The sequence below is a fragment of the Zalophus californianus genome, chromosome 8 (assembly GCF_009762305.2).
Source record: "Zalophus californianus isolate mZalCal1 chromosome 8, mZalCal1.pri.v2, whole genome shotgun sequence".
NCBI classification, from domain to species: domain Eukaryota; kingdom Metazoa; phylum Chordata; class Mammalia; order Carnivora; family Otariidae; genus Zalophus; species Zalophus californianus.
In genome coordinates, this window is record NC_045602.1 from 36629039 (window position 1) to 36656353 (window position 27315).

General features: G+C 48.8%; 1 protein-coding gene across 6 annotated transcripts in view; it reads left to right on the forward strand.

The window, feature by feature from the left end:
• ACOXL (acyl-CoA oxidase like) overlaps nucleotides 1-27315 on the forward strand; it is a 357812-nt gene that overhangs the window by 280629 nt on the left and 49868 nt on the right. For all 6 annotated transcript variants that reach the window (XM_027621418.2, XM_027621416.2, XM_027621417.2 and 3 more), the window contains 2 exons: nucleotides 1817-1904; nucleotides 18668-18738. In XM_027621418.2, coding sequence (XP_027477219.1) covers nucleotides 1817-1904; nucleotides 18668-18738 — 159 coding nt within the window. The remainder of the gene's footprint in view (nucleotides 1-1816; nucleotides 1905-18667; nucleotides 18739-27315) is intronic.

Below are 27315 nucleotides of genomic sequence, written 5' to 3' on the forward strand. Positions count from 1 at the left end.
TTTTTTGCCTTGTACTTTTTGAGGGTACAGTCATAGCAAGTTTTGTAAAGGGCCTTCTGCAGTGTTTTCTCATCTGAAGTCCCTTCTTCACACAGGGTCTACATTGTCCAGCCAATTTTTTGTTTCTGGTTTTCTCTAGATCAGGCCAGTGAAGACTTAAGTGTGTATGTTTAGTTTTTTAAAAAAATGTAAGCATGCCCTCAGCTCTGTTTGGACACATCTGCACACTATTTTACCCTTCCTCTCTCCTTCCCATACAGCCAGGGGTGGGTAGGGAAGGGACGGCCAACACATGTTTAGGAGAGCCCGTCCACCAGGCCCCAGCACGGACTGCCCGGCGTTTTCGTCTGCAGTGTGATGGGTAGTGTCTGGGGACAGGAGTATTTGGCCAGCTCTTGTCCTCACCTCTGCCAGAGATGTGCTCTAGCCCGTTCCTTGAGAGTTGCATTCTCTCTCACACCTTTTCAGCTGTCATTTTGACAACAGTACCAAGAGATACTGATTCAGGGAGCGAGACAAACATTATCCTCTCCCTTGACTGTCATAAGACGCCCCCATTAGGTGGGGACTCCAAGTCTCGCGTGACATGATCCTCCAAACTCTGCCTGCTGCCCCAGGTAATCATGCTAAATTATACATGGGTAGAGGCTTTCTGCAGTGCTGGTTTTCCACTGGAGCACAAAGCATTCTGTTATAGGAGGGTTTTGACAAAGCAAGTCCTCCAGGCCCTACAGGAACTGTGGAGCTGCAGGGGGCAGGTTACCTTCCAACCACAGGGCTCGGCGTGTGAGTTTAAAACAAATGGGAAGCAGATGCATAGAGTCTGACTTTCTATTTGAGTGTCGTTTCTTTGAGCAAAGACAAAAGCTAAAAATTTAAATATCAAACTGTTAGGTTTTCGAGACAAAAAAAAAAGAAAAGGCAAGAAGAAACAAAGAAAAGTCAGAAGTGACAAATTTAACACTCTTCTCTGGTCAGATAAGAATCTGCTCTTAGCTCCACGTAAATGACTAACTGCCAGCTTCGTGATGCGGCATCTTTCTCTTTGTGTATTTTCTTCATTCTTATCTTCTTCTAGTTCTATTTCCTCACTCCTCGCCAACTAAAAAACAACAACAACAAACAAAACAAACAAACAAACAAAAAAAGCAAAGAAACAAAGCAAAACAACTCCCTTGGTTGGAGTGATTGTAAGACCACCTTCCCGTAGGGGATACCGGCTAAAGGGACCGTCACGTAGATGGATGATGTGGAGGTGCTGTGTACGCAGTTTCCACGCTCCTGGGATCCCCTCACACACATCACACCTGGCCACGGCCAAATGCCAATTCTGGAGATCTAACGGGCATTCCAGAAACAACTTGAGAATGAATGGAAGTACCTGCCTACAACAAAAGGAAGGCGGGAGGCAAGGCAGGTTCGTTTTGCTGCAGATTAGACTTACGCAGTTCGTTCTGTTATTCACAATTCCTCAGGCAGCGAGCGACCCAATTAGCACAGTGTCGCTTTATCAATGCTTGCGCTCTCCCCTTCACATTGTGTCCTGGACACCTGTTCCATCTCCAGAGTCGGTGGCCAGCAGTGCCCACGTTTGCTCTGTGTGAGGAGTGCCTACAAACACAGAAACTGGACTCACAGTACACTGATGGCATTTCTTCATCAACAAATAACTCCCGTGCGTCATGGAGGCCAGCCTTGCAAGTTACCCAGGCTTAAGGTGGTACTAAAAATGTGCACATTTGCCATCTACCTTGTTTCTAAGCTCTGTTCTCTGAGAAGATCATCGGTGGTTATTTCTATTCTGTCCATTTGACAGGTGATGACCAAGAAAGAGGACTTTTTCAGTGCCTGGAACTCGTGTCTTCATCATGTTGCCTCCCTGTCTCTGGCACACATCCACAGAGGTGAGTTGGCTCTTGTTGAATATTTTTATAACTGGGCTGCTCTGGGGGGCTGCAAGGTACCTGGGAATAAGACTGCAAAGGACAGTCCCCACACCAGCCCTCGTGTTGAATGTAAGGCCCCCAAATAACTTAACCTCCAACTTATCAGGAACACTGACCAAATGACACCCACAAAACCCAACGCTAAACTCTGGGAACAGTGCATCCAACACAACCTGACAGTTGCCAACAGCACTGGCTCGAGAGAAGCCAGCTGGCAAATGGCAGGCCCCTCAGCTGTGGCCCTCTGCCCAACAGGGACTGCCATTCCCACGTAAACAAACCGGAGGGTGCACGCACAGCTAAAGGGAGGGTGCTTTAATAGGATCACTGCCTGCAGAATTTCAAGTACCGCAACTCAGTACTTCCACCTAATCCTCGAATTAGCGAGAACCCAGTTCAGCCTTTTAAAGTGGTGCCTCTCAACCAGAGGCGATTGTGCCCTCCTGGGAACATTTAGCGACGTCTGGAGACATTTTTTGTTGCCACAACCGAGCAGGGGTTGCTAGTGGGTATGGGCCAGGAACACTGCTAAACACCCCACAGGCCGTGGACAACACCCCCAGCAGAGAGTTACCCTGCCTCGATGTCAGGAGCGCCGGCACTGAGAAACTGTTGAGTGTCCATTTTGATCCCAACAAACCCCAATCACAGAAAATAAAATGAAACTTTGAAAACAGAGTGCGATCCATCAAGATACGGCAGTTTATTCTTGAGAATTTTGTGTAGCCTCAAGAATCATTCGTTCATTCATCATATACTCTTACCCCGGGGGGGAGGGGGAGTCTTAAAAAGGCTCTCACTGTGTTTGTTTGTCGCGTGGGGTTTTCCGTCCCGCCAAGTTCAAGGCTGGCCCTGGGAAGGCAGGGTCAGGTTTGGTCACCACCACAGCTCCGGGGCCCGGCTCCCAGTCCTGGTGTGTCCTCAGGCACCATCTCGTGAGGTGGAATTCCTGGATGGGTTCTGTTAAGAGTCAAGCCAGCAACCCAGGAGTGCCTGCATCCCACCCGACCTCACAGCATGGCCACCACCCTCCCTCCCCAACCAGGCAGTACCAGAAGAGCAGAGCGCCACGTTATTAGTCACGGTGGGGCTGCCCAGGCCCCTCCCTGCAGGCTGACAAGAGCCAGTTTGGGGTGAATAGACTGGTCTGGCCTCTCCTCTCCCCTAAGGCGCAATCCAGCGCTTGGGACCTTGGTGAGCTCCATGACACAGGGCTCAAGAGTATGGAGAGGAATGAGAATGCACAAGTGAATATGCCCAGAGCATGGGTTCCTCGTGGGGCCTGAGGACACCACACCCAGGGAGCAGCCTTTTTACACAGTGACCACATTCCGTCATAACCACGGCCTCATTAGCACCCTAGATTTGGATTGATTTCCCCCTTGTCCCTGGGGAGGGAATGCAGGAGCACAGCGTGGGGCTGAGAGGGGCTGAGGGAGGGCAAAAGATTCTCTCCCCACAGGTCATTAAGGCACAGGATTGAGTTCCCTCATCTGTGGATCCAGAAATTTTAATTTGCCTGCACACCCACAGTATATGAGGCTCAGGGGAACTGACTCACCTTAATCAAACTCAAAGGTGACAGCTATATAAACCAAAATGCCAGTTTATTCATCACGAATGAAAACCTAACTGCTGAATCATTCGTACACGCTCCATCCTGTGGGGAACTCTCCACGTGGAATTCAGGGATAGTCAGAACGTTGCAAAAGGTTGGACTGTTTGGACAGCTCTTGGAGGAGCGTCCATGCTGGCCTGCCTGCCACAGAGGCTGGGTCCTGGAGCCCAAAGGCTGTCTGCTTCCTGGACTCTCTTGGTGTGCTCAGCACCAACCTCACCCCCTGAGAAATTTTTGCAAACCACCCCTACCCCTCTTCTGTTGGTAGGGTATTTTTTTCAGGTTTGTTGATCAGGCTAAAACTTACCTGGGATATAAAGCAGCACACGAGGCACCTGTACTGAAGGCAGTTACATCCCAGGCCTTCTTCTTCACTGTGTGTAGACATCTATGGCTCTACTCTTAGGGCTGTCTGTGGCCCCAGCACCTGGGCTCCTCCCCTTGCTCGTCTGTGTACTGACCCCAGATACTACCCTTCCCAGGATATGAGCAGGAACCATGTGGACTCCAGGTGAAACATTTCTAAACGTTAGGAGATGGGAGTAAATTTGAAGGGGGGCATCCAAGAATCCCTGAACTCACACGCCTTTGCCTTGGAAACACTGACTATTACGCCTTGAACCACTCGTCCCATCTGTCGAGAGCATAATTAAGTTTAGTGTGAGGGGTGAGAACTCCGGCTCCAGAGTCTTGTTAACTGAATGCAGAGGCTTTGTTTACCTCTATCTGCTATGTGACTGTGAGTGAATTAAGCTCTCTAAGCTTTCATCTCATCTTTGTTTATAAAATGGAGATAATGTGATATTTACCTCATGGGGCTATTGAGAATATACTTGAAAGCCCTTACCTTAGCATCTGATCCATAGTTAGGGTTCAATAAAAATTTTTTATTACTAAAAAAAAAAATTTTTTTTTATTACTGTTAATTACTACTCTACAAAGTCCTTAGTTCCCACTACCCAGTGGAACATTTAGATCCTTGTTTCTTAAAGCATAAGAACAAGAGAACGATTAAGCAAGTTAGGTTCCAGTGTAGGAAGTCTTAACATGGGCAGGAAACATCAAAGATTTAATATTGCCACAGCACAGAAGAAATCCGAACGGATTCCCTACCTTTTACCCGTTAATAACCACAGCAGCAAAAGTGATTATTTTCAGGAAATTGGCCCCCTTCAGGGTCAGAGGAAGACAATTTGGCTGTAGAAAGTCACAGAAGAAAAAATAAGAAGAATTAGTTCAATGACAGCACCTAGAAATCCCAGGAATGTTTTGAGATAGAGAAAGCCGTCCATAATGAGGAGGTTTGAACAGATACAAAATGGGTTCTCATGGTAGGAGTGCGCCAAGCACGCACTGCGCAGGGACAATCCCGTCAGCGTATCATTACATTTAAATAGCATGCTGTGCCGCTACCAGAGGTCCCCAGGGGATGGGAGAAGAAGTAGAAGGAGCCCATCTGTCTTCGGTGACTGGGCCCAGATGTTGCCTTTGGAGACTTTCAAAGAGCACAAAGGAGGGAAGGGAAGGATCAGTCTGCAAAAGCGCAGACCTTAATGTCACCCCAGATGAAAATGAACTCAGAATCTAGCCATTTTTATTAGGAAAAAATGGACAAAAAGCTTTTTGGCATCAGTATCCGTTGTCACCTGAAGACTCGGGAAAACCATGTTTGAAATAAAAATGTTAAGCAGTCTCTAGTGGTTTCTGAAGTGGGATGTAACCATTACAATGATAAATTGTTATTTTTCTGTGATCCACATTTTTATCTTGCCCTAGAAAGAGCAGCTCAGAAGCACAGTGCTGTCTGAACCCCTAAGGGTGTGCCAATTCCTAAATAAAAAAGAGAAACTAAGCACTTTTATTAAATAAATTACATCCACCATTCTCCAGCTCCATGCAGAACTGTCTCTTGGTTTTTCCCTCCTCTGAGCTTGTAAGGTGCTCTCATTATGCAGCAGAAGTCCCTTCTCTGGTTCTTAATAAAGTGACTAATAATCTAGAATGTTCGCTTTAAGAGCACATTGTAATTATGATTAGAATATATAAGTAGTGTGGTTTTCTGCCTATCAGAGGATTAATTTCGGACTCCTCTCAGGGACGATTTGTTTCCAAACAAGACTTTCTTTGTTAATAAAAATGTGATCATACGTGTTATTACAGCATTCTTTCCGTATTTTATCCGTGAGTACTTGCTCCAGTATCCTTCATGGGATCAGCGTTTTTCGCCCCCATTGTTAATGGGGCTATTCTTTAAACAAACTACATTCACCTCGATTTTGTTTTAGCTTTAGCATTCATCTTCCAGGGAACTTTGGGAATATACTTACCACTTCGATGAATGTGCATTTCGCTATTCAAACTCAGAAAAATAAAATGCCATAACTTCATCCAGGAGTCTCGTGTGAATTTAGGTTCTCATCACCACCCCCTTACACTCCACTACAGAAGTGCCCCAAGACTCTAAATCCTCTGCACTTGAAGAGCAAACCTGCCCTCTGGGGTGGAACTGAAGTCGAAAGTCAACACACCTTATTTGAATACAGATTTCTTCAGTGTGTTTTGCTGTTGTTGCTGGAGGTGGAGGTCTGGCAAGTGGGGAAGGAGGATAGGTACCACAGATATTGTGTTGGCTGGGACAACCTGTGTGCCTTCTTTTCCCATGGGAACCCTCTGCTGGGTGAGACGATATTTAGAAGCAGTCCCAGCATGCCCTGACAGGTGGTCTGGGGTGGGAGGGAGGAGCTTTGGGTACTGCTGCCCCTGATGCTGACCTTCCTCTTTGTCTAGCACCCGTTAACTATGTGGGTGGTAGAAGCAGGGCAGGGGGTCTAGAGAGCCAAGAATGGACAGGCATGATTTGCAGCAGCATCTTGGACTTCCCAAGGGGGAAGAGAGACCATTTCCAGCTTTGTTACCTCTGTCCTGGTCACATGGCTGAACCTCAGACCCATTTGTTCCTGAGAGCAAAATGTGCAGCGGGGAGTTGAGGGTCCCCATTTCAGAGTGCAAGACACCTGGGAGAGCCCATGCGACTGTTCCAGTCCTCTGCAGGAGTTGCTGGGTCCCTAAAGCCTGAAGTCTGGGATAGCAGCGAGGGGCCGTCTGGAATGCCAAGAGGTGGACTCGCCTTCCCTGTGGCAACACAAGATTGTTCCAAGGGACAGAGATGAGAGTGGAGGCCTCTGCTGAGGGAGACACCTGAAGAAATGGAGACCATTTTAAGTAGGAGCATAGGGGTACCTTGGGCTAATGCAGATGGTGGCTCTTAAAAAAAGAAAAGAAGAAGAAATTTGACTGACCTTGAAGCATTGTTGCATGCCAACCCTTGGCAGAGCATGCAGCATCGCTTCATGAGCAAATGGACACAGGAAGAGAAAGTTCTACAGTGCAGAACGCCCAACGTTGTACCACCTTCCTAGCCTTTCCCCTTCTGGGCAAGTGGGTGAGACAGAGTGTGGCTCCCAGGCTTTCCAGGCGTGAGTCTACAGAAGAGCCCTTCTCCAGCATCAGGAAGGTTGCTCCTGTCATCATAATGCTGGGGTTTCTGCCCCAGAGCCTCGCCTTCTCCCTGTGGCCACATGGGTAAACTTGCAGATTGGGTCAGCCCAACCCAAAGACCCCAAGTACTGTTCCCCAAGAAATGCCATCACATTGGCCTCTGGGCCCCTGAGGCCCCTAATCACCCCACGGGGAGTGTGTCACTAAGAAAACTGTCTTGAGAGGACTCTGCCAACTCACTCTTTGAAGGAGGTGGCAGTGTATGAAAGTTTTGTGACAAATGACCCGAGTGTTCTGTTGCGCTGGGAAGAAGGGGACAAGTGGAAAAAGCAAAGTCTAACTCCTGCATGATATCTGCTCTGTGGAGACCGTTAAGAACAAAATTTAGCTGTGGTCCTTGACCCAGATGCTAAGAAAATGTCACTTATCCCTAGAGCCCCAGTATCTCGGCCGACTGTAATGATCACTGCAGCCTCCATCTGTGGAGGGTTTCCCTTGGGCCAGACCCTTGTCATGTCTTCAGTCTCCACAAGCTCACAAAGCCCGTTGAGAAACAGGCTCAGCGGAGGAACCAATTGCCTAGGATCGCATCCAACCAAGGGCTTCACCCTCAGGCTGGCTAACCCTAAAGCTTTGCTCAGAAAAGCTTTCTAGGCATCAGATTTTGAGGGAAACCCTCCCACTACCAACGTTCCGAGGGCTTTCCTTCCTACAGATAAACACCAGAGGCTGGGAGTTACAGCCTTCTTGAACTTTTGGAGATTTCTCTTTGTGTATTTATTGAACACACACTTTCCTACATTAAAGTCGGCCTGTACTGGTTTTCACTACTCTTCACCGCGTTTGTCTCCGAATAGTGCGTCTTATGTTTTCCATCTCACAGGTGTTCTGTGAGGATGAAATGAAAAATGACGTGAGGAAGCACTAGGGCCCTATAATCATGAGGGCAGCTAACACCTAGGGAGGACTCAGTGTATCAAGCCCTGTGCAAAAAGTGGGGGAGGGAGCATCCTTTAATCCCCACCAAGGCAGTGAGGAAGGGGCCACTGTCTATCCAATTTCCACCTGAGGAAGCTAAGCACAGAGATTAAGTAAGTTGCCCAGTGTCACACAGCAGAAGGAGGATTCAAATCCCAGCTGACTGCTGCCATCTGCCCACCTTGTGGGGCCCATAAGTGCTGGTTGGATCTGAACCTGGTTGCTCAGTATTGCTAAAGAGGCAGAAAAAAGAAGCCCCCACAAACTTGGGGGGTTCTCCTTTATTCCCCATTGTGTGATTGAAAAACGTACCTTATATTTGTACTACAAAGATCTGATCTGCAGTCCACACTGATTTTACAGCTCCTGGCACCTAAGTAGTTTCAAAATGAGATTAATCAGTACCCAAGCTGGCAGGTGAAAGCAACACAAAAGTAAAAAAGAAACAATTTTTTTTTTTTTTTTTTTTACTGCTGAACTCTGTACTGTGAGTTTTCCCGCTAGGAATATGATTAAGAATAATACCTTCTAAATTGTGAATTAAAAATAGGAGCATAGAAACTCTTGTCTTGTCATAACAAGTCTAGGTATGATTTTCTATTTTAAAAACATGATCCCATATCCCATATTCTAAAGCTAAACATATTTGCAACAAGATTTTAAAGGACAACATGTTCTAATCTCACAAAACATTTAGCAAATAACCTTTGAGTTCACATGAGCCACCCACACAAAAACCAAAATGAACTCAGAAAAAACATAGAAAAAGCAACTGTCTGTTGATAACCAGATTTTCTTTCAGCTCTCAGTTTTTTTGTCTATAAATAATCTGTATGTTTCAAATGTGACCATTTTTTTTAAGGTGTCTCCTGGCCTGTTCTCACTTCAGTGTGTTTTAAAAACAAGAAATGACTCTGTAAATCATAGGAACTATTGAGTTTTTGGAGGGGAGATCTTTAATATACATGCTTTTCAGATACCGAAAGTGTCACAATGAAACATTAAGATGATGTATCCTTTCTTTAGGGCATCTGTTTATCTTTTATGAAATCTGGAGTTTGATAAATCACCAGAGATAAAAGCATCATTTTTAACCTATCTTAGATCCCAAATGTCAGGAGGAAAAATAGGGCCGTGTCTCCTCTTTATGAATATACCTCTCTCTTTGCTTGAGAGTTATGGGATTTTATTTGCAGAGAAAACATAATGCTCTACGGACTTGAAAATGATGGCTTTTACTCAGTAATGTGAGAACCGAAAAGAAAAAAAAAAAGCATCATTCGATCCTCTGAGATATAATCAAATAACAAGTTTTAATATGCACTTAAAGTGGTCTAGAGTGTTAGATAGGAAAGTGACCACAAGATAACTCACAAGAAGGTTTTCATCCCCTTCCTTTACTAACATGTAGGTCCCCTGATTTGCTGTACCAAAATGGGTATTGAAAACAGGGGAAATTTATTTAACATCAGGGTAAGTAGAGATGGAGGAAGCTGTTTACTGTGATTTTTTTTTTCCCACTGAAAAAGCCCTTGGAAATTCTCTCTTAATCGAAGCCTGGAAAATAAAGAAATTCCCACAGATTTCTATAATTATAGGGGAAAAGTATTCTGTGCCCGAGAATGTAGCAAAAAGCTCGTGTGGTAGAGATGGTGTCTAACCTCCTATTGCTGTGATCTCGGGGTCCAAGTACATGAACCAGAAAGTAAGCTAGTCACAAAAACATAACATGGCAGAAAAAAAATGACTTTTTATAGTGTTAGAAATAGCCATTTCTTAATAAGTAATGCAGGTTCTGGATGCAGTGAACATTAGAGTTCCTGCTCTGGTGCACATTTGATAGTTCTTCATTCCTGAGAAGTTTAAGACAAATTAAATTTTATGCAAACCCATTCTGGGCCATGGACGGGTGGTTGAGTTTTTCTGATAATTGCCACAAAAAGCTTTTGTCAGCAATTGATTAAGGAGACACTCGGGTTCTGATCTCTGCACCAGAGGTGCCTCAAGTCCCAGCTGTGCAGGACCAATTACAGCTGTGAGCACTTGACTTCAGTTTGCTTTGGTCGTTCTTGCAAGAAACACGAAGACTGTGTCAGTCCTAAGGGATAGGATCGAGGTATTGCATCGGATTGTGGGAGAAAATGGTGGGATGTCCCATGGAAGCAGAAGCTTGCTCCCTCTCTCAAACTCTGATCGCCTCATGGAGAACAAGCGTTTAAAATCTGGTCCTGCCCCACCTGAGTCCAGCATCTACTCAGTTGTCTTTCAGAAACAGTTCGGATGTAGAACACTCTTCCTTCACTCCCTTATTCACCCAACCTCATCCAACAAGCATGTGTTGAAGTGGGCTGGGAACTGTGTTAAGTTCTGGGGACGAAAGATCCAGTAAGGAATAGCCCCTGCTCTCAAGGAGCATTAGTCAAAGCTGGATGACAGTTTCCATAGACCAGATGCTCTGGGAGAACTTGGGAGAGGCTTAAGGATGGGGTTCACGCGGCTCCCCATTAAGTGCCCGGCGAGGCAGCCAGCAAGGTTGGGTAAGATTTACCTATATTACAAAGGTGGAAAGGGCATTATAAGCAGAAGGAAGAGCAGAATGGGTAGCGTGAAATTCATGGATGATTTGAGAAAGCACTTGTGGTATGGTGTGTCTGAAGGGCAGGGCTCTCGTAGGGAACAGGCGTCAGGATCCCACAGGCCTTTGTGGGCCTTGTCTGGGAGCTTTCACTGTCCACCTCCACAGTCAGCAAGGCTCTGGGAAAGATCTGGAACAGGGGAAGGCATGACCAGATTGGGGGTGTAGGAAGCGTTTGCGGCTGTGATGTGGAGGTGAATTGTGATCCGGGGAGGCCAGGCCAGGCTGTCCGGCACGCATCTGTGAGGATACAAGCTGGGAAGCGGTGGTGGCAGGACTGGGGGTGGGGGGAGGCCATTCTGGAGACATTACAGGAATCTATGGGACCTTGAGAGTCATGGGAGGTGAAGGCTGAGGTGGGAGGAAGCGCTAAGGGTGATATGGGCTGGGCTGGGCTGGTTCTGGCACCAAGGTAGAGAGAGCAGGACCAAATCCAGCCTGGACGTGTGCAGCATGGGGGCACCTGGGGCCTGTGAGTAAGCCACCATGATGGGGAATGGCAGAGAGGCCTGAGGACATAGAGATACCCAAGTCCTGAGCATAGCATTATGTTAAATTGAGAGGCAAACCCTTCAAAATAGAACATCCAGGTTGACCCCGCACCCTAGGCGATTGCTCACGGCTGTCATGTCCATTATCTTCCTGATTTAAATGCTATATCTGGAGTCCACAGCTCTTCGTTTTCCAAAACTTGTCAACTCCTCCTCTCTTCATGGATCAGTGCTGTGGGGGGGGGGGTGACCTTCCTGCTGAGTGTCACTGTCGGAGTTGTCTTTCCAACCAGGGGTCTGCAGGTGGGAGGTGCAGTCCCATGGGGAAGGCTCTCTGCCAGGGAGGAGATATGGCCATGGTGGTCACCACTGGTGCCCATGGTGAGCTGAGGGCGACACTGAATGAGCAAGAGAGTGCCCCACCCACCTGAGGGTGAGCGGCCTCCCCACACATAGGAAGACTGCAGGTTCCAGAGAGGGGAGTCCAGACAAGCTGAGCCTTCATGTCTTGCTGGTCGAATGGCCACACTTGCCGCCCCACTCAGGGTGAAAGGACTCTATCTGGGAAGTTAGTGACCAGTGTGCTTGCTCCCTCTGGTGACTGTGGGCCTGACCTGAGCCAGAGGCCACAGCTGGCTCTCCTTTGAAACCAGCTTCACAGAGAAGAGCCCCGAGAAGGAAGATCAGTTGGGTGTGTGATGTCACCAGCATGGAGAGAGCGGAGCACTTTCTTCCCGAGGCCCACATGCCGCAGACAGGGTTTGCCCCGCCCCCCGCCGCCACCCCACAGCCCGCCCCTGCTCCCCGCAAGAAGTGCCCACATCTAGCACTTGGCAGCCAGTTATCCACATGTCACTCCCACGGCTCAGACTACGGTCAAGGATTCCAAGATGGCAGGGAGGACCCGCTGCTGTCCCCATCCAGGGCCCGGCCAGACGAACATGTTGCCTGTGGGCACAACTCCTACCGATTTCAAAGGAGTAGGGGCAGGGGAAACACTTGGCAGTTTATTTGCTTACAAAGTTTTCAGGACCTCCTATTTGCAAGACTTTGGGCTGGGATGATCTATGACCCTTCTCAGTGTAGGGGAGGAATAAGGTATGAGTACGTGTGCCCTGCCGTGTGGAATGTGGCGAGCCCATGAGAGGTACAGGGAGCTTGCAGACATCACAGCACTCTGAGATGGCTTCCTGAAGTTCCCTCAGTACTGGGTCTTGAAGGGTGAACGGGATCCCCATGTTGGAAGTGTGGCAGTGCATTCCGGGAGGAGGCTACAGTGTGGACAAACATGAAGGTGACAAAGTGAAGGCCTTGTTCAGGGAATGGCAAGGCCCCTATTCTGCCAGAAGGGAAGTGTTCGGGGGAGAGGCCAGGAAACAAAATTGAATATTGCAATTGAATATTGCAAAAGTGGGCTGAAGAGGGTCGTGGGGTGTGCTGAATGCTGCGTGACAGCGCTTGGCCTTTGCTGGGTAGACAGTAGGAGGCCAATTAAGGGACTGAGCTGGAGAGTGACCCTCACACCCAAGCTCCCTTGAGGAAAACTTCTCTGGCTGGGATACACTGGGGAAAGAGACCCAGGGTGGGCATGAGCAGAGGATGAAGAACAAAATATGGGAGTGTGGCCAGCAAGCGAGAGGACCAAGACCTTCAGTGAGGGGGTGGCCGAGGGGGTTGAAAGGAGGCTTTGCACTGGAGAAGCAGAGGTCCCCCTCTCTATCCAAAGGTTGTCCCTTTGGAGGTGCTGCGGTCCCAGTACTCAGGCAGAGACTCAGTTACAGAGAAGCAGAACTGGTCTGCCTGGAGAAGAGCTTGGGCCCTTTGAGCTCCTGTCGTGTTCCCAGACATGGGCATGGAGCCAGGGGCGGGGGGCACGGGCCATGTTCTACCTACTCTCTGGAATGGATCATGTGAACTGGAACAGGCTAGGGGACCAGGCAGTGAGCCGTGGCACCTTGCCTGGCATGGAAGTCCCCTGCGGGCCAGCTCCACGCCCCTTCACCACATCTCAATGGGCAAGAGGCCAGATCTGCCCCAACTGCTAGTTGCCAAGAAGTTAAAAGCCCCTGCTCACTCTCCGTGTTGATTCTGAAAACAAAGGTAGAGTTCTTTCTGCAAAGATGAAGCTCTTTTTTCTCTCTCTCTCTTTCAACATTTCCCTGTTATGTTGTGATGAATAGGTGGGTGGGGGACTTCAGAGGTCTGGAGTGATAGTTCTACAAAGTGAGCTGAGAGCAGACTGTCACACATACGTGAGAGGAGAGGGCTGAGGGACAGCCACCAGCGTGCTCCACATTGTGCCACAGAGCAAGGGCAGCACCCCTGACCGGGAGCCTTGGGGGTGGGTGCCTGACCCTCAAGGCTCCCAGGGAGAGGCAGACCTGAGCTGGAGATGTGGGACCTGCTGCCCCTGGGGCCTGGGAAGCTTCAGCAAGGGAGGACACTGCTCCCAGAGCACCATGCCCAGGCCCCAGGGTCCTCCGCTGTCACACTCCTCCAGGCGGAACCTTCTGTTTAGGGGTAGATGTCAGCCTCCACATTTCTGCGGCCCCTAAGAAGAGACTGGTTTCCTTCTCTTCATTGTGAAACCTTCTCCTGCCAGATGAGAGATGCAGCTGGGACTGGTGTCCTCTTTCCAGAGATAGATGGAAGCACCTGGCTTTGAAGAGGTTTGGGTGAGCCTGTGTTTTAGTATCAGGTCTTTGTTCTCCAGGCCTGCCCTGCTCTGTGTGGGGCCCAGGGGAAGTGTATAAAACAAGCTGACAAAGTGTTGAAGAAAATATACTCTGTCCTCCTGCCTGAACAAATGTAGCTTCATTCATCCAGAAGGCCAGGCTCCAATTTACAATTCTCACACTCTGGGAAGTTCTGTGAACTCGGCAGCATGGGGAGAAGCATCCGCCCTGCAGATCCCTGACTATTCCCACCCCCAGATCCATCCCACACTCTGTGGATCCTCCAGTCTAGAAGCACAAGGTCTTTGTCCAACCCTGCCAACAGCTGCCCCTTGGCCACCGCATGAGTCTAGGGATACACACACACACAGTCCCAAGGAAGAGACTCAAGCTATAAACCCAGGATCCTGGGTACCTGGAGAAGTGGGGTGTGGACTCCAGGCAGTTACTCCCCCATTGCCCCATGGGGAAGGCTGCAGCCAGAGGGATGGCCGAGCAAGGCTCCTTAAAGCTTGGCACCTGGGGCAGGATCCCAGTTCTCCAGGACCCTGTCATGGGGATTGAGAGAGAAGCTGAAAGAATATTCCGAGACAGGATTTCTGAGCAATACAGCCCCTGATGTTATCTTTAAGGTCACTTGTGTCTGTTAACTTAGCAGGAGTTCCTCAATCTTACAGCCATAGTTCAAAGAGAAACATAAGTTTAATGCTATTGTGCATTTGGTTTGTCTTACTTTCCCCCCTTATTTGCATCAACATGTCATAATGAAAGATATTCTAGGTACAACCATTTCCTTGTTTTAGGGATCTCCCGTGTTGCAAAGTCCTGTCTACCTTTCCAGAAATGGCTGCATGGGTGAGGCTGTTGGACCTCACCTACGAACCCATGGTAGCCCATATTCACAAGGGGAGACAGAAGTATTTCATGCTAGCCTGTAAGTTTTGTCTCCCAAACTACCATTTTCTTACTTCATTTCCTTACTTCAATTTCTAACTTACTTCATTTTCTTACTTCAACCGGGTCACTTTTTCTCGGCTCTCCCCGCCCCCACCTCAAAGTGACTTGTTATCTCAAAATCTGTTGTTCTCCCGCTATTGTCAGGCCGATCTCTCGGTCACACTGAGTGGAAGGGTTGAACCAAGGGAACTTGACTGTCCTATGGGACAGTGTGACTTGACTTGACTGTGGGAGCCTTTGCATCCCCCTGCTGGAACTGCACTGGGGACACTGAAGAGCAGTTAAAACAATCGACGTGGAATCCAAAACATTTCACCCAGAGTCTTTGAAGGAGACTCGCACCGCGGCCATGAGCCTTGAGTTTGGCTGCCGGCCTTATTCTCATCAGGCAGTCAGCCCCCGTTGAATCAGCAGCAGGGGTAGAGGAAGGTAGATACCACAGATGCTTTCATTTTTAGAGGGTTTTTTTTTTTTTTTTTCTTACTTAAAAGTCGGGGAGGGGAGCGGGAGGAGAATGAAATGTGAACCTTGTTGAGATGCTTCTCAGCAGGCCTTGTCAGTGAGTTAGGTAGCCCAGGTGCAGTGGCCACACAGACCTGGCGGAGAGGAGCTGGTCGTGTCTCTACCCTCTCTCTTTGGGGATTTGGTAGAAATCAGAGTGGGATGAGGTGAGTGGTAAGCTCGCTGTTGGCACGAGAGCTATGTCACACTGACATCTAAGGCGAGGGGAAAACAACTGAGCAATCCGTGTGCTCTGCTTCTGTTGGTGCCCTGTTGTCAAGGTTGGCTTTTGTTGCTTGTGTAGACGGGGCGACAGGTGCTGGCCTCATGAACTCGAGCCAGCCAGTTAGGGGGAAGCTCCGTCTGTGGGGCCCTGTGTTCCCACAGGGCCCTTCAGTCCAGTTCCACAAAACTGGGTGGTGACTTTGGGCATGTTGGACAAGACAGGGATAGACCAGAGTTCGGGAAAAGTCACAAGGCTGTCTCTGGAGGCTCATTCCTCAGACAAGGCAGCGTGTGCACCTATCAGCCAAAAAACAATTTAAAGAGAAGAAGCCAGTGTGTAATGTGTCCCATCAAGGTATGAAGCCGGGAAGAAGTCCGTGTGATGGGGAAAGAGAAGGCTTCTCCAGCGTGCAGAGTGGGGGGGCCAATGCCGTGCCGGACACTGTGCCTTGGCCTCCGGCCTCTCCATTCGCCTTCACAACACCTCCAGAGGTGACTTTAGGAAACTGAGGCTCAGGGAGAGCATGTGGTTCATCCAAGGACACGTGGCTGGGAGTGGTGGTAAAGACCATGAGTGAGGTCTGTCTGACTCTGCCTTGACTGGCTGGGCCCAGAAGGGTAGGGTTTGAGCAGATAGGAAGAAGACAGAGCGGATCGTGTGGCCAGGAACCCAGCTGTGGATTAGTGATAGTGAGGAGCTGGCAAGGGGAGGGGGTTGCACCGGGGAAGAGGGCCTGAGACGCAGAGGGGAGGAGGTGCAGGCAGAGCCCTGGCAGTGCGAGTGTTCCTGTGGGGGCAGCAGTGGGCACAGGGCCAGGAGAGGGAGGGCGGGGCATCCAGGTTGGGGAACGAGGCAGAAGCATTATGCAGTGTCAAAGTGGCAGCTGGGCCGTGGGAAAGGGGTGCATCAGGTAGACATTGTGCAAGAAGCGTCAGGAGGCTCAGTGACGGGAAGGAAGAATCAGAGATCTGGGTCTACTGGCTGCTGGATGACAGTACCACAGAAATGGGAAAATTCAGGGAAGGGTTGGCGGGGCATGGAAGTCCACTGGTTCAAAGAAACAGCTGTCCTGGCTGGTTGCCACGTCTTGTGAACAAGTGAGTGTCACAGTGGAGTCCAGCCATAGACAGTTGGAGGTATGGCTCTGGGGTCACCACAGAGGAGGAGAGGTGAGGGCGAGAATCCAGGAGCCCCCCAAGGCAGCAAGTAGCAAGTGTTTAGATTCCAATGGCCTGTACTCAGGAAGATTCCAAGTCACAGCATAAACCTTTACCAATGAAATAGCCACCTTCAAAAAAGGTTGTCTAAAGAAAACCTAGCACCTGAATTTGTAGATTATTCTTGATTCATCCTCAGACAATAGAGTTCAATATTTTGTCACACTGAAACATGTGTTTTACGATGACAATGTTCAGGGAGAGAGGTTGTTGTTTCCAGAGTCTTCCATGGAGGGGGTGTGTTTTGAATCGGTGAGAGCAAAAACATTCGTATGAACTCAGCCTAGCCCGGGTTCTTATCTCGAGCTGAGTTTCTGTTGAGCTCCTTTTATGGGGAAAGTATTGTATTTCAACTCTTCACTCTTTTAAAATTTTTTGATTGTTTAAAATAATTTATGATTCTATGTAAATTACTATTCGTTTTAGCCCGTTGATGACTGGGCGGGCATATATATGTAAAGCAGGCAACACTGATCCCTCTCTTGGTTCTGAGCACATTTTGACTGGATCAGAGCAAACATTTAGATGTGGAAAAAATCATCAGCACAAGATGCAATTGATAACCGTTAAAACTGCATAGAGTAATTTAGTCATAGATAGAAACTGTCTAAAGATTTGTGTTTAGGTAACATTAGGTTAGGTAATTACCTAACATTAGGTTAGGTAATTAGGTAACATTGAACACAACACACAAAACTTACCCAGACAACGCTTGATGAACATGTGTTCTTGGTGATATAATTCTCTTCAAAATATCTGTCTTTGTAAACATGACATCCAGACATCCTTGGGGTCAGAACAATGGAATGAGGCCTTCCCTCAGTCATGAGGCTGGGTGTAGCTCTGCCCACTTTTGTGGACTCTGTGGAGGTTGGGCTGGACCCCAGAGGTGGTCAGTGACTTTGAATGGTTGGATGGCAGGCCTGCAAGGTTCCGGTGGAGGGGTGGGCTTTGCTCTGCTTCAAGGCAAGCGGTGGGACTGTGCCCAGCAGATGGTGGTGAAAGGTTATGGCAGGTAGAGAGTGAACACTGCTTTGAGTCTAGAAATAATAGGGTCATCTAGACGGTTGACTAAATTAAACCCTTAATGCCTGTCAGAACGAGTAGATTTAAATCTGAGGGTGGTGGGGACTCACGGGAGCATTTTTAAAAGTGAAATAATATAGTCAAAACAGTGTGCAGGGAAGGCAGTGTGTGGTTTGGTATTTTGTTTGACCAAAATAAAAAGGGGGTGCCCACACAAGTGGGCTTTTGATGGGAGCCAGGCCACCATGACAGAGAAAGGGAATGTGGTTTCTGTAAATTGTCTAACTTAATATTCCTAGAGCTTTCATGGCCTACTTAAATGGATCGTTCAAAGGTTTTTGTTTTTTGTTTTTGTAAGCTTTCCTGAGTTTGTCTCTGCCATTCTGTTGGAGAAGGATGGTTGGGGAAACATGACTTGAAATACGTAGGGGAGTTTGGGGGATCTGCTTGAGTCAACACTGGGGGCCATTATCATGTTCACACCAAGAGAGGCCTTAAATCCATGGGCATCACGACAGAAGACTGAGACAGAAAATCTACCACAGCCAAATTTACAAAGGCAGGTGGTTCTCTAAATGGAGATCACATGAAACAGGGATTGGTGTGGTCTTTGGGGGACCAGCTGGTCATTGGTGGCAGAACGCAGGACCTCCCGGAGGTTTAAAATGGAGTTCTGTTAATGGGCATGACCCTGTGCTCTGAGGTTGTCATCCCAGCTCACGGTGGGGCAGAAGTCACCCACTCCGGGGGCAGGGGGAGCTCTATCTATCCCATCACCAGAGGAAGACGGGGAGTAGCATGCCCCCTGTTTCTGTTATAACTACCGTGTTCCTCTCCATCCCAGAGGAGCTCGGGGGCGGAAGGGAGCTCATTCACCTTTCCTGTTTCTTCCCTTCCAGTTACGTTAGAGCAGTTCTGCCTGGCAGTGAGGAGCTGTCCTGGCCAAGAGGACCAGTCTTTGTTCATGAAGGTAGGTTATCAGACAAAGTACTGATTTCCTTAAAGGCTCGCAGCACTTTTATTGCCCTGAGGAGAGTTTCATTTTTACAAGCAGGAGTAAATTTATCATCCCTGAGTTCTGTGCTCCGCGGGGATATACTTGTCATCGGCGGGTAGGAGGGTTGCTGGTTAATGAGCACAGCCGCCGTCCGTGGGGTGCAGCAAAGTGACAGGAGAGTGGGTGTCAGCTACTAGCAGGGAATCTATTTAATTCTCCAGAGGGCCCCGTTGGTTCTATTTAAGCTTATCTGACAGAATCTTGATTCTTTGAGCAGATTTATGAGGCTTGGCCAAATTCCATGACTCTCACTGTACTTTTTAATTAAGACAAAGGATTCCATACGTTCTGTGTCTGCCACATCCTCGCTTTCGTCACCGTGGGGAACGCTACACAAATGAGACTGTTCAGATTAACCGCTGGAGTAGGCATCTTATGTCATAGATTCCTTGCCCTTGAGCGGAAGACAAACTTCGCTCTTTCTGGGTAGCAGTTGTTTTATTTCCTTGTGAATGACAAAGGAGCACAAGTGTGGTATAACCTACATTTAGGTTGTACCTCCAGGTGAGCCCAAAGTGTGGGAAAACTTGGCCGGGAGCCTGAATGAATTTAATGAAAACTTTGCCTTTGAAGGCAGAGAGCGATGGAGACCAGCAGGTCACAAAGGCACACAACCACCTTTCCACCAATGACTAAGACTCATGTTTTCACCTAGAAACCATACTTAGAGTGACCTTGAGATATATGCATTTCCATGACGTCATTTCAATTCTGTACCGTCAGGAAACCGTGTGGTCCAGGAGCTGCATCTCTTACCTAAACACCATACCAGGTGTCCTCCAACTTTAGAGATGGGTGGAAAAAATAGGGCGTCACTATAAGGGATTTCCAACTCATTTGCCTAAGGTGTGATATTTTTGGTTTGTCTTATTTTTTTCGAAGCTTTCAGTGGTGTTAATTTTATAATAAAGGAGTGCTGATACCAAATGAGGGATTTGTCTGGGAGACGTGCTCCACCAGAGTCCTGGGTATGCTACAACGACTTTGAACGCCATCAAGTCATGCACACAAGCTTTTCTCGGTATTTTGAGGTTTTTCACAGTTAGTCCTCGGTCTCCTGACCTGACATCTATTCCCCAAGGACCTTTCCTCCCAGGTACAGGCTGTATTTCCGTGGCCTTGAAGCGGCTCTTGGGTCCCAGACACTCACCTCTTGACCCCCGGTCACTAAGGTGACAAGAGCACAGAGCCTCTCAGCCCTTCCTTCCTATTCCGTCTAGTGTTGCTTCTGTGTGCCGAACACACTCCTGTGTGCTGCTTGGTACTGCTGGGGACGTGGGATGCCTCAGTGACTCTGAGCTTCTATACGTCTCTAGCAATTGGAGGGTGGAAAGAGTCGCCACCAAAATCGTGCTCCTCCTCTCAGTTTCTCACCTTCCTGCTCACCCTCCTACTGCCCCAGCCTGGCTTCTCTGGGACATTGGCTCAGGTGCTGGTGGCAGAGGAAGGTTAAGATAGCCTGAGGTGTCCTGGAATGTGCATGATCTCCAGGGACATCCAGTCTTTTCTGTCTTCCCTGTTGGTTTCTACAAAATGTACCAGGGCGGCCGAGGACGAGTCTGTGGGTGTTTTCTCAATATTTGCAGGTTTTTGAACAGGCATCATCAAAGAAGTTTCACTGAACAAAATGTGTGCTCAGTTCATATATACTGAAACTATTTTATGATTTTTTTTTCAGGGGATTGAGGTTTCTAATGTCACATATCAGAGAGCACTACGTGGGTGTGACAATGGTGTGCAGGATTTTTGTAGATGTTATGTGGGAGAACTTGCTCAGGGTGACAGGAGATCATTTTGATTACAACCAGCTTACAGTCTACTATATGTTTACTGGGCTGAGCTATTCACTTTGAAGATGATCTGCAACAAACTTCAATATTTAATTCAACTTCGTTGGGTGACAAGTTGTTGGAGGCAAAACCTATAGCTCCAAACCAAATATGCTGGGGTTTTTGTGAATGATATTTGCATGCAGTGATGTTGTGCCTGTACCTGTCAGAGATAACTGAGACCTAGGGACAGTTATTCCATCCAGATCAGCAAGTGTGCTCTCTACATAGACCACAAGAAGATGCAAGAGTTGAACATGTAGCTAAACCAAGGTCAGATATCTCTGGAAAAACAGAGCCAGGGTTTGAGACTTTGGAGGTGGCAGAAGTGAGAGTCTTCATCTGACAACCAGGAAGAGTAGGGGAGAGAGGAGAAGTGACTCCCCACCCTCACACCGCTAGTTAGCAGACAGCAGAACTGGGACCAGAAAGCCAGGTCTCTGGAGCCTCAAGCTGGGCTTCTTCCTGGGACCTCCATCCAGATGAGTAGATTCACAGAAAAGTCTACCACCTCACCCCCTCCACCACACCAGAGCTGCATGGGAGGTCAAACTGCAGTGAAACCACAAAATCGCTCTTGTGGCTTGTCTGGTAGAATCGCTCTTGTGGCTTGTCCCTAATCACACCCCGTTTGTTAAGAGCACCATGAGACGGAAGGGAGCTGGCTTCTTCATGACTCAGTTTCCTCACCTACCAAGTAGAGGTCAAGACTGTTCCTGACTTAGACTTTTCCCACCACTGCAGCCCTGTCGAGGGGCTAGGAAAGAGGGGCCAAGGGATAAGACAGCGGTCACTAGGGTTTGCCTTTTTGTACGATTTTGCTATAATTTGAACCAAAGAAAAGATTTCAATTCTATAAAGTACTTATGTGACCCCACTCGTGTCCATACATACCTGTTTCTTCATTCATTCTTAATTCTGCTGGCCAGTTAGTCTCTTCGGTCCCCTGCAGTCACTGCCCTGGAGAGCCCAGTTACCCCTCAACTCTAGCCCCACACCCACTCTTGCCCAGCAGGTCTGAACCTCTCGCATCTTCGTCCTCCCTCCTCAGCCTCAGCTCTGCGGCACGGCCTGCGATTCCCCCGGCTCTGAGGCGGCCATGTTACACGCAGTACGGGATTAATCCTCCATGGCATCTTTCAGAGCCATCCCTTTCCCTCTCTTCCAGAACAGAGCACCTAGGCCTGACCCTCCGGGCGCGAGGCTGGTCCCCACGCTACTGGGACCCAGGTGTGATCTTGGGCAGGTCACTTCTATCTCTTTTAGCCCAGTGTCCTCTTGTGGTGAAAGAGGAAATGAATTAGATGACCTGCCAGAGACCCTTCCAGCATCCACTCTTCAAATCTATGCCTGGACATGGCCAACAAGCCTATGTCTCTGAACACACTTGAGAATGGACTGGCCTCAACTGCCTGCCTCTTTCCTTCAGGCTCAGCAAAATCAACTTTCTCAGAATCCCCCATCCTACTTGTCACTCTTCTGGATTCATTTCCAGCCATAGCTCACTCTCTCTCTCTCTCTCTCTCTCTCCTTTGGCATAGGGTGATCATAGAACTTACCAGCCAAATCTGGACTTTTTTTAAAGTGAAAGGGGGCACCACTGAAAATTCAACTTGGGTGGCTGGCAGAGACCATGACTATCCCAGGCAAACCAGGGCATTTGGTTAGCCTGTTTTGGGATCAAATCCAAAAATCCCTCCCTCAGTCAAAGGGCTTAAGCTTGCCTCATAAGGCTTCGCTCTCAGAGTTGGTCCAGATGCTCCTTGTCCCCACTCCCCCCCCCAACTGTCACATCTTAAAAATCGTGCTCTCCTTTCAGTGATGGAAATTGGCAAGAAGACAGACCTCTTGCTGCCAATCTGCACTTGGACCTTCGTTTTCTAAATCAAACATAAATGATCACACTTCCTCATTCTGTCCTCCAGGGAGTTTCTTACACACCTGGCAGCAGTCATTTCCAATTTTGGTAGGAGACAACAGCCCTAGCGAAGATCCTCACTGGGACAAAAACTTCCTGAGGTGATCACCTGCTGTGCCTCCCCTGCTTCCCTTGGAAAAGCAGGAAGGATGTTCAGGGGAAAGTGGCCATTTCCCGGGAAATGCTCCTCCCCCAGATCAGGAGACAAGAGCTCATTGAAGGAGCTTTGGCTGTTATAACTGGAGCAAGGCAGTAGAATCAGCCTTCCCCACTCCGGTGATGCTGAGCGAGTGCCTGAAACATTCCTCACACTGCAGCCTGGCTCAGCCTCTCTGCCTCAGCGCTCTAGCTAGGAGGTACCATGTGAAGTTCAAGGTGGCCCTTTCTGTAGGTGTGGTCCGATATCAGACCACATCTACTGCAGAAAACAGTCACAAGAACTGAGCTGCCTGCGTGAAAATAAAAAGCACATCTTGAATCTTGGCTCCCCAAATTGCAGACCTTCGGTAGGACTCCTGCACCAGCAGCCATGAGTGCCCCAGCCCATCCTTGGTGGAGTGCTGGCCGAGGGGGCAGACTGCCCGTGGCACGGCGGGCGATCCCTTGGTCTGAGGACACAAGCAGAGCAGTTGTCGTAGCTGCTGGCTGCCCGGCTGGTACGTGCACGGGCCTATCGGAGTTGGTGGGCACAGTTGCCAGGTGCTGAGGCCGAGGTCAAGAAAACCTGCCGAGAACGGTGCCCCAGGAAGGCTCCACGGACCCGAGGTGTGCTGGGCTGGCGGGAATGCTGCCGGAAGCTTCCAAGTATGAATGCTGCCCCAAAGCGCACAGGGGAGACTGGGCAGATGTGGACGGAGGGATGCCGAGCCTCCCTCCCTCCCTCATGTCCCCACAGCACTGTGGTCTGGCCGGATCGGGCCCTTTCTCTGTCTAATGAGGTGCTAGCAAATTGGACACACTTGAGTCCTTCTTGAAACCATAAGTTGTCAAGTGAACGACATGACCCAACCCGTCAGTCCTCCCAGTTTACACAAATACAGCTCCTTCTCAGAAATGGGTGTTTTCTCCTAGCCTGCTGGGATCCCGGCCTGGTGGGGATGAGGGCTTACCTTAGCATGGGAATGGCCGTGCATTGAGGAGAAAGGGGATTTTCCACATGACCGCTCCACTGACTCACCTCCCCTCAGAAGGTTTAGAAACACCCAGCAGGCTGGTTATCTAGAGTTCTGAAGTTGTCATTGTCACAAAGATTCTTTCTGCTTCACTTCTCCTATAGTCCCCTCCTTACTCTACCCACTGCCCTCCATGTTGCTCGGCCCAAGGGGCAGACACTGAGCCATTCAGTTTCAGGAATGGCCAACACATCCTTGCAGGGGCTCTGGGTGCGCTTCTGCACGGTAGGGAAGTGTTCTGCACCTCCAGCCCTGATGGGGTGCTTGCCACGGCAACCCCAGTATCTAAGCAGGGCTTTGCAGGGGACTGTCCCTGCCTCACAGGCGGCTGGCAGCGGCAGTTTGAGCCTGTCAAGTGGGCGAGGTGGGGTTTTTCCCTTTTTCCTGCATTCTAACTGCTCTTTCTTCCTTTTCTCAACATGTGTAGGTGGTAGCTAGTTTAAGCAGCAGACCTAGCAGCCAAGAGTTAATTATAAGCACCTCCCATCAAGTGCAAGGAGGACTCTGATGTCCTCCTTGCTGCAGGGGGCCTTTTTAATACCCATGGACCTTCTCACAGGACCTTGCCTTTGAGAGTGGCCTGGGCCCCTGAGCAACGAGCGGGAGCAAACATCCTGTGTGTGCACCACACATGCCCACAGCCACTGCTCAGTCATCTGGGCCTGGTCATGGGAGCAGGCCTCCCACACAGAAGGAAAAGGGCTCTCATCTGGGGCTTGACTGCATTTTTGAACCCAGTCCAGGGTGAATCGAGTCAAGCCCTGTTGGAATTCCTTGAGCACAGACTGTGACGGGTGGCAGTGGTCTCCGGTGTCGAAATTCGGTCCATATCCCCTGTTCATTTCCTGCCCCCTCTCTGTTCCTTGCGAGACAGCGCCTCATGGGCAGACGTGAGCATGTGGCTGATGATGTTTCTAAGATAAGGTGTTCCACAAGAGCCTATTATGTGCCAGGTTATGTTTTTCTGGTACCTGGCTCACTTGAAAAAATATATTTCTATTTTTTTTTTATATTTAATAAGGGTAACAGAACCACTAGTGCCGTAGAAATCAAGTTCCAGACCCAGGCTTCTGGCAGTAACTGGTTTTCTCTCATACAACTGATGTCCTGGAATGCCTCGCCCCACCTTCAGTCTCGGTCCTCTCACCACGAGTTCCAAGTCTGTGCTAAGGTACTGCAGTGCTCCTCTCAGACCCACCCCCCACAATCTCAGGGACGGTTATCCCACCCCATGAAATTGTGGAAAGGGATCTTCGGTGCACAGGACTAATTTTTCAACTCAAAGGAACAAATACCTAATGAGAGCATCTCAGGCTTTACCGTAAGTCAACAGAAGGGTTATTTTGGTGATTCTCTGCAGATGCCTGTCACAGTCCTTCTTCGTAAACATTTATGACTGCCTGTTTTGTGCCAGTCGCCATACTAGGCACTGGGGATGCTCGTATCAGTAAGAGCTGGCCCTCATCCTCAGGTAGCTGCTTGACTAGTAGGGTGTGACAGGTAGTTCTTACACCCCAAAAAGCAAGCATGTCGGGGTGGTCTAAGCACTGAGATGGAGGAAATTTAGGTTGCTAATGGAGCACTCAGCTGGGGTGCCCAACTCAACATGGGCTTCAAGAAGACTTCAGAGGAGGTAGCATTTGAGCTAAGTCTCTGTGGCTCTGCAGGAAATTAAATTTAACCAACTGTGTGTGTTCCACTGTGCTTACTGGTGGGGTCAATGTGAGTTGTGTTCTGAGCTTTCCATTTATAGAGTGTTTCAGGTGCACTGATGCGTGCCTTGAGAGCTGGCTGCCAAAGTAGGGGGCCCAGAGAGCTGCTTCTCCAGGGGAGGGGTAGCCAGAAGCTTCCATTATTTCTGTGCTGTGCGTGTTTCCTCATTATGCCATAGCTATCTTGGAATTACACCATTCAATATTCCTTATTTTGGCTTGGAAGACTTCCCTCACTTCCAAAGGCTAATGTCAGAGTGAGGCGTCTCTGAGAGGGAATGCAGCAGAAGCCATCCTCAGTTAATAATCGCTCTATGAGCATGAGATGGGTGTTGGGAAATTAGGAGGAAAAAGGCAGAGGGATTCCCTGTCGTACAGTAAAAGAACCTGCTCTGCTATCTGAGAGTCTGAGGAATGTGGCAAAGCTCAGCACTCACACTCATACAAAGCTCTCCTATTGGGCTAAATGGACCGGTGCTTTTCTAGGCTAATGTCATCAGGTGCAAGCATTACATGTGCCTGATCACCTAAGAGGATCATACGATCACACGGATGGATGGCAGCAGTTTGTGAGAACATTACACCTGCTCTGCCCCCTTGATACTTCTTTGTCAAGCATCTAAATAAATATCTAAGTGAGGAACCAGCTGGAGAGCAGACATCCCAGCGTTCAGAAAAGCAGTGACTTTCCTGAGAATGGAGAACACAACCCTCTGGGAATTTCTGGCCCTGTGAGTCTGGCCCAGGACGTGTGGAGGTGGGTCCCTCCCCAAACACTCTCCCCTCCATTTCTTCCCTGCACAGCTCTGGGGGGCAGATTTCATTCCAGGCTGTTCTAGACGACAGGGTGGAGGGCAGAAGAGGAAATCACTTGAGACAAATAAGAGAAATGGAAGGATTTGGTAAAAGCTGTCTGTGGGAAAATGAGAGCAAAATTTGGCCCCAGGGGCCTAAAGTGAGAGGAGAGAACAGGGCCCAGCCCAAACTTGTTATTTTACTGTTTGAATAAAGAGGTCAAGACGCTGAAGTGCCCAGGAGACTTTTCTTGAGTGACTTACCCAGAATATGGAGAAATTCCATCGGGGTTTTCAGTGATAGGAATGCTGGCTACATACGTTAACAGAATTACGGAGCGGCTGCGGGGGATGACAGATTTCCCAGCCTACAGTGAAGGAGACATTAGCACTAAAGTTATGTGGGCGTCACGCCGGACAGCTCTGTTGAAGGTGGCAAAGCTCAGCTCTCCCACTCAGCCAGCTCCCCTGCTTGCGGCCGACCATGTGTGCAGCCTGACTAAAAACGGAAATGTTTGGAGACTTAAAGATTTCTGCTCCCTGCACCTTCTCAACTCTCCCTCTTACCCTTTCTAAATGTTAGCCACTCTGGTTTTGGTTAATTTTACAATGTTCTTAAGTCTACTCTCTCTCTCTCTCTCTCTCTCTCTCTCTCTCTCTCTCACACACACACACACACACACACACACACACTGTGGATATCAACTTTGAGATGGGGAGGAAAGAAAAATTTGGTTAGATCAACTCCCGAAGGAGAAAGGGCGGAAGGAAAAAGGAACTTAGTTTTGGAAAAAAATGCCAGGAAAATAGCCAGCATGAAGGCACCCGTCAGCCAATTGCTGCTTCTTCTCAAGTTCTCCATATGGAATGTGTTCGCCTTTAAGAATATCTTTCCACCTTCGTCTCTTCCAGGAGTGTAAAAAGAAAAGGAGGGGATGAAGCAACTTGATGTGTTCTTGAAAGCCTTGCCTGATGGGAAGGACAACTAGGAATAGCCTATTGATGATAGCTTGATGGATATGTTATTTGTGAAAGTGCTTTCACAGAAAACATAACCCTGAATGT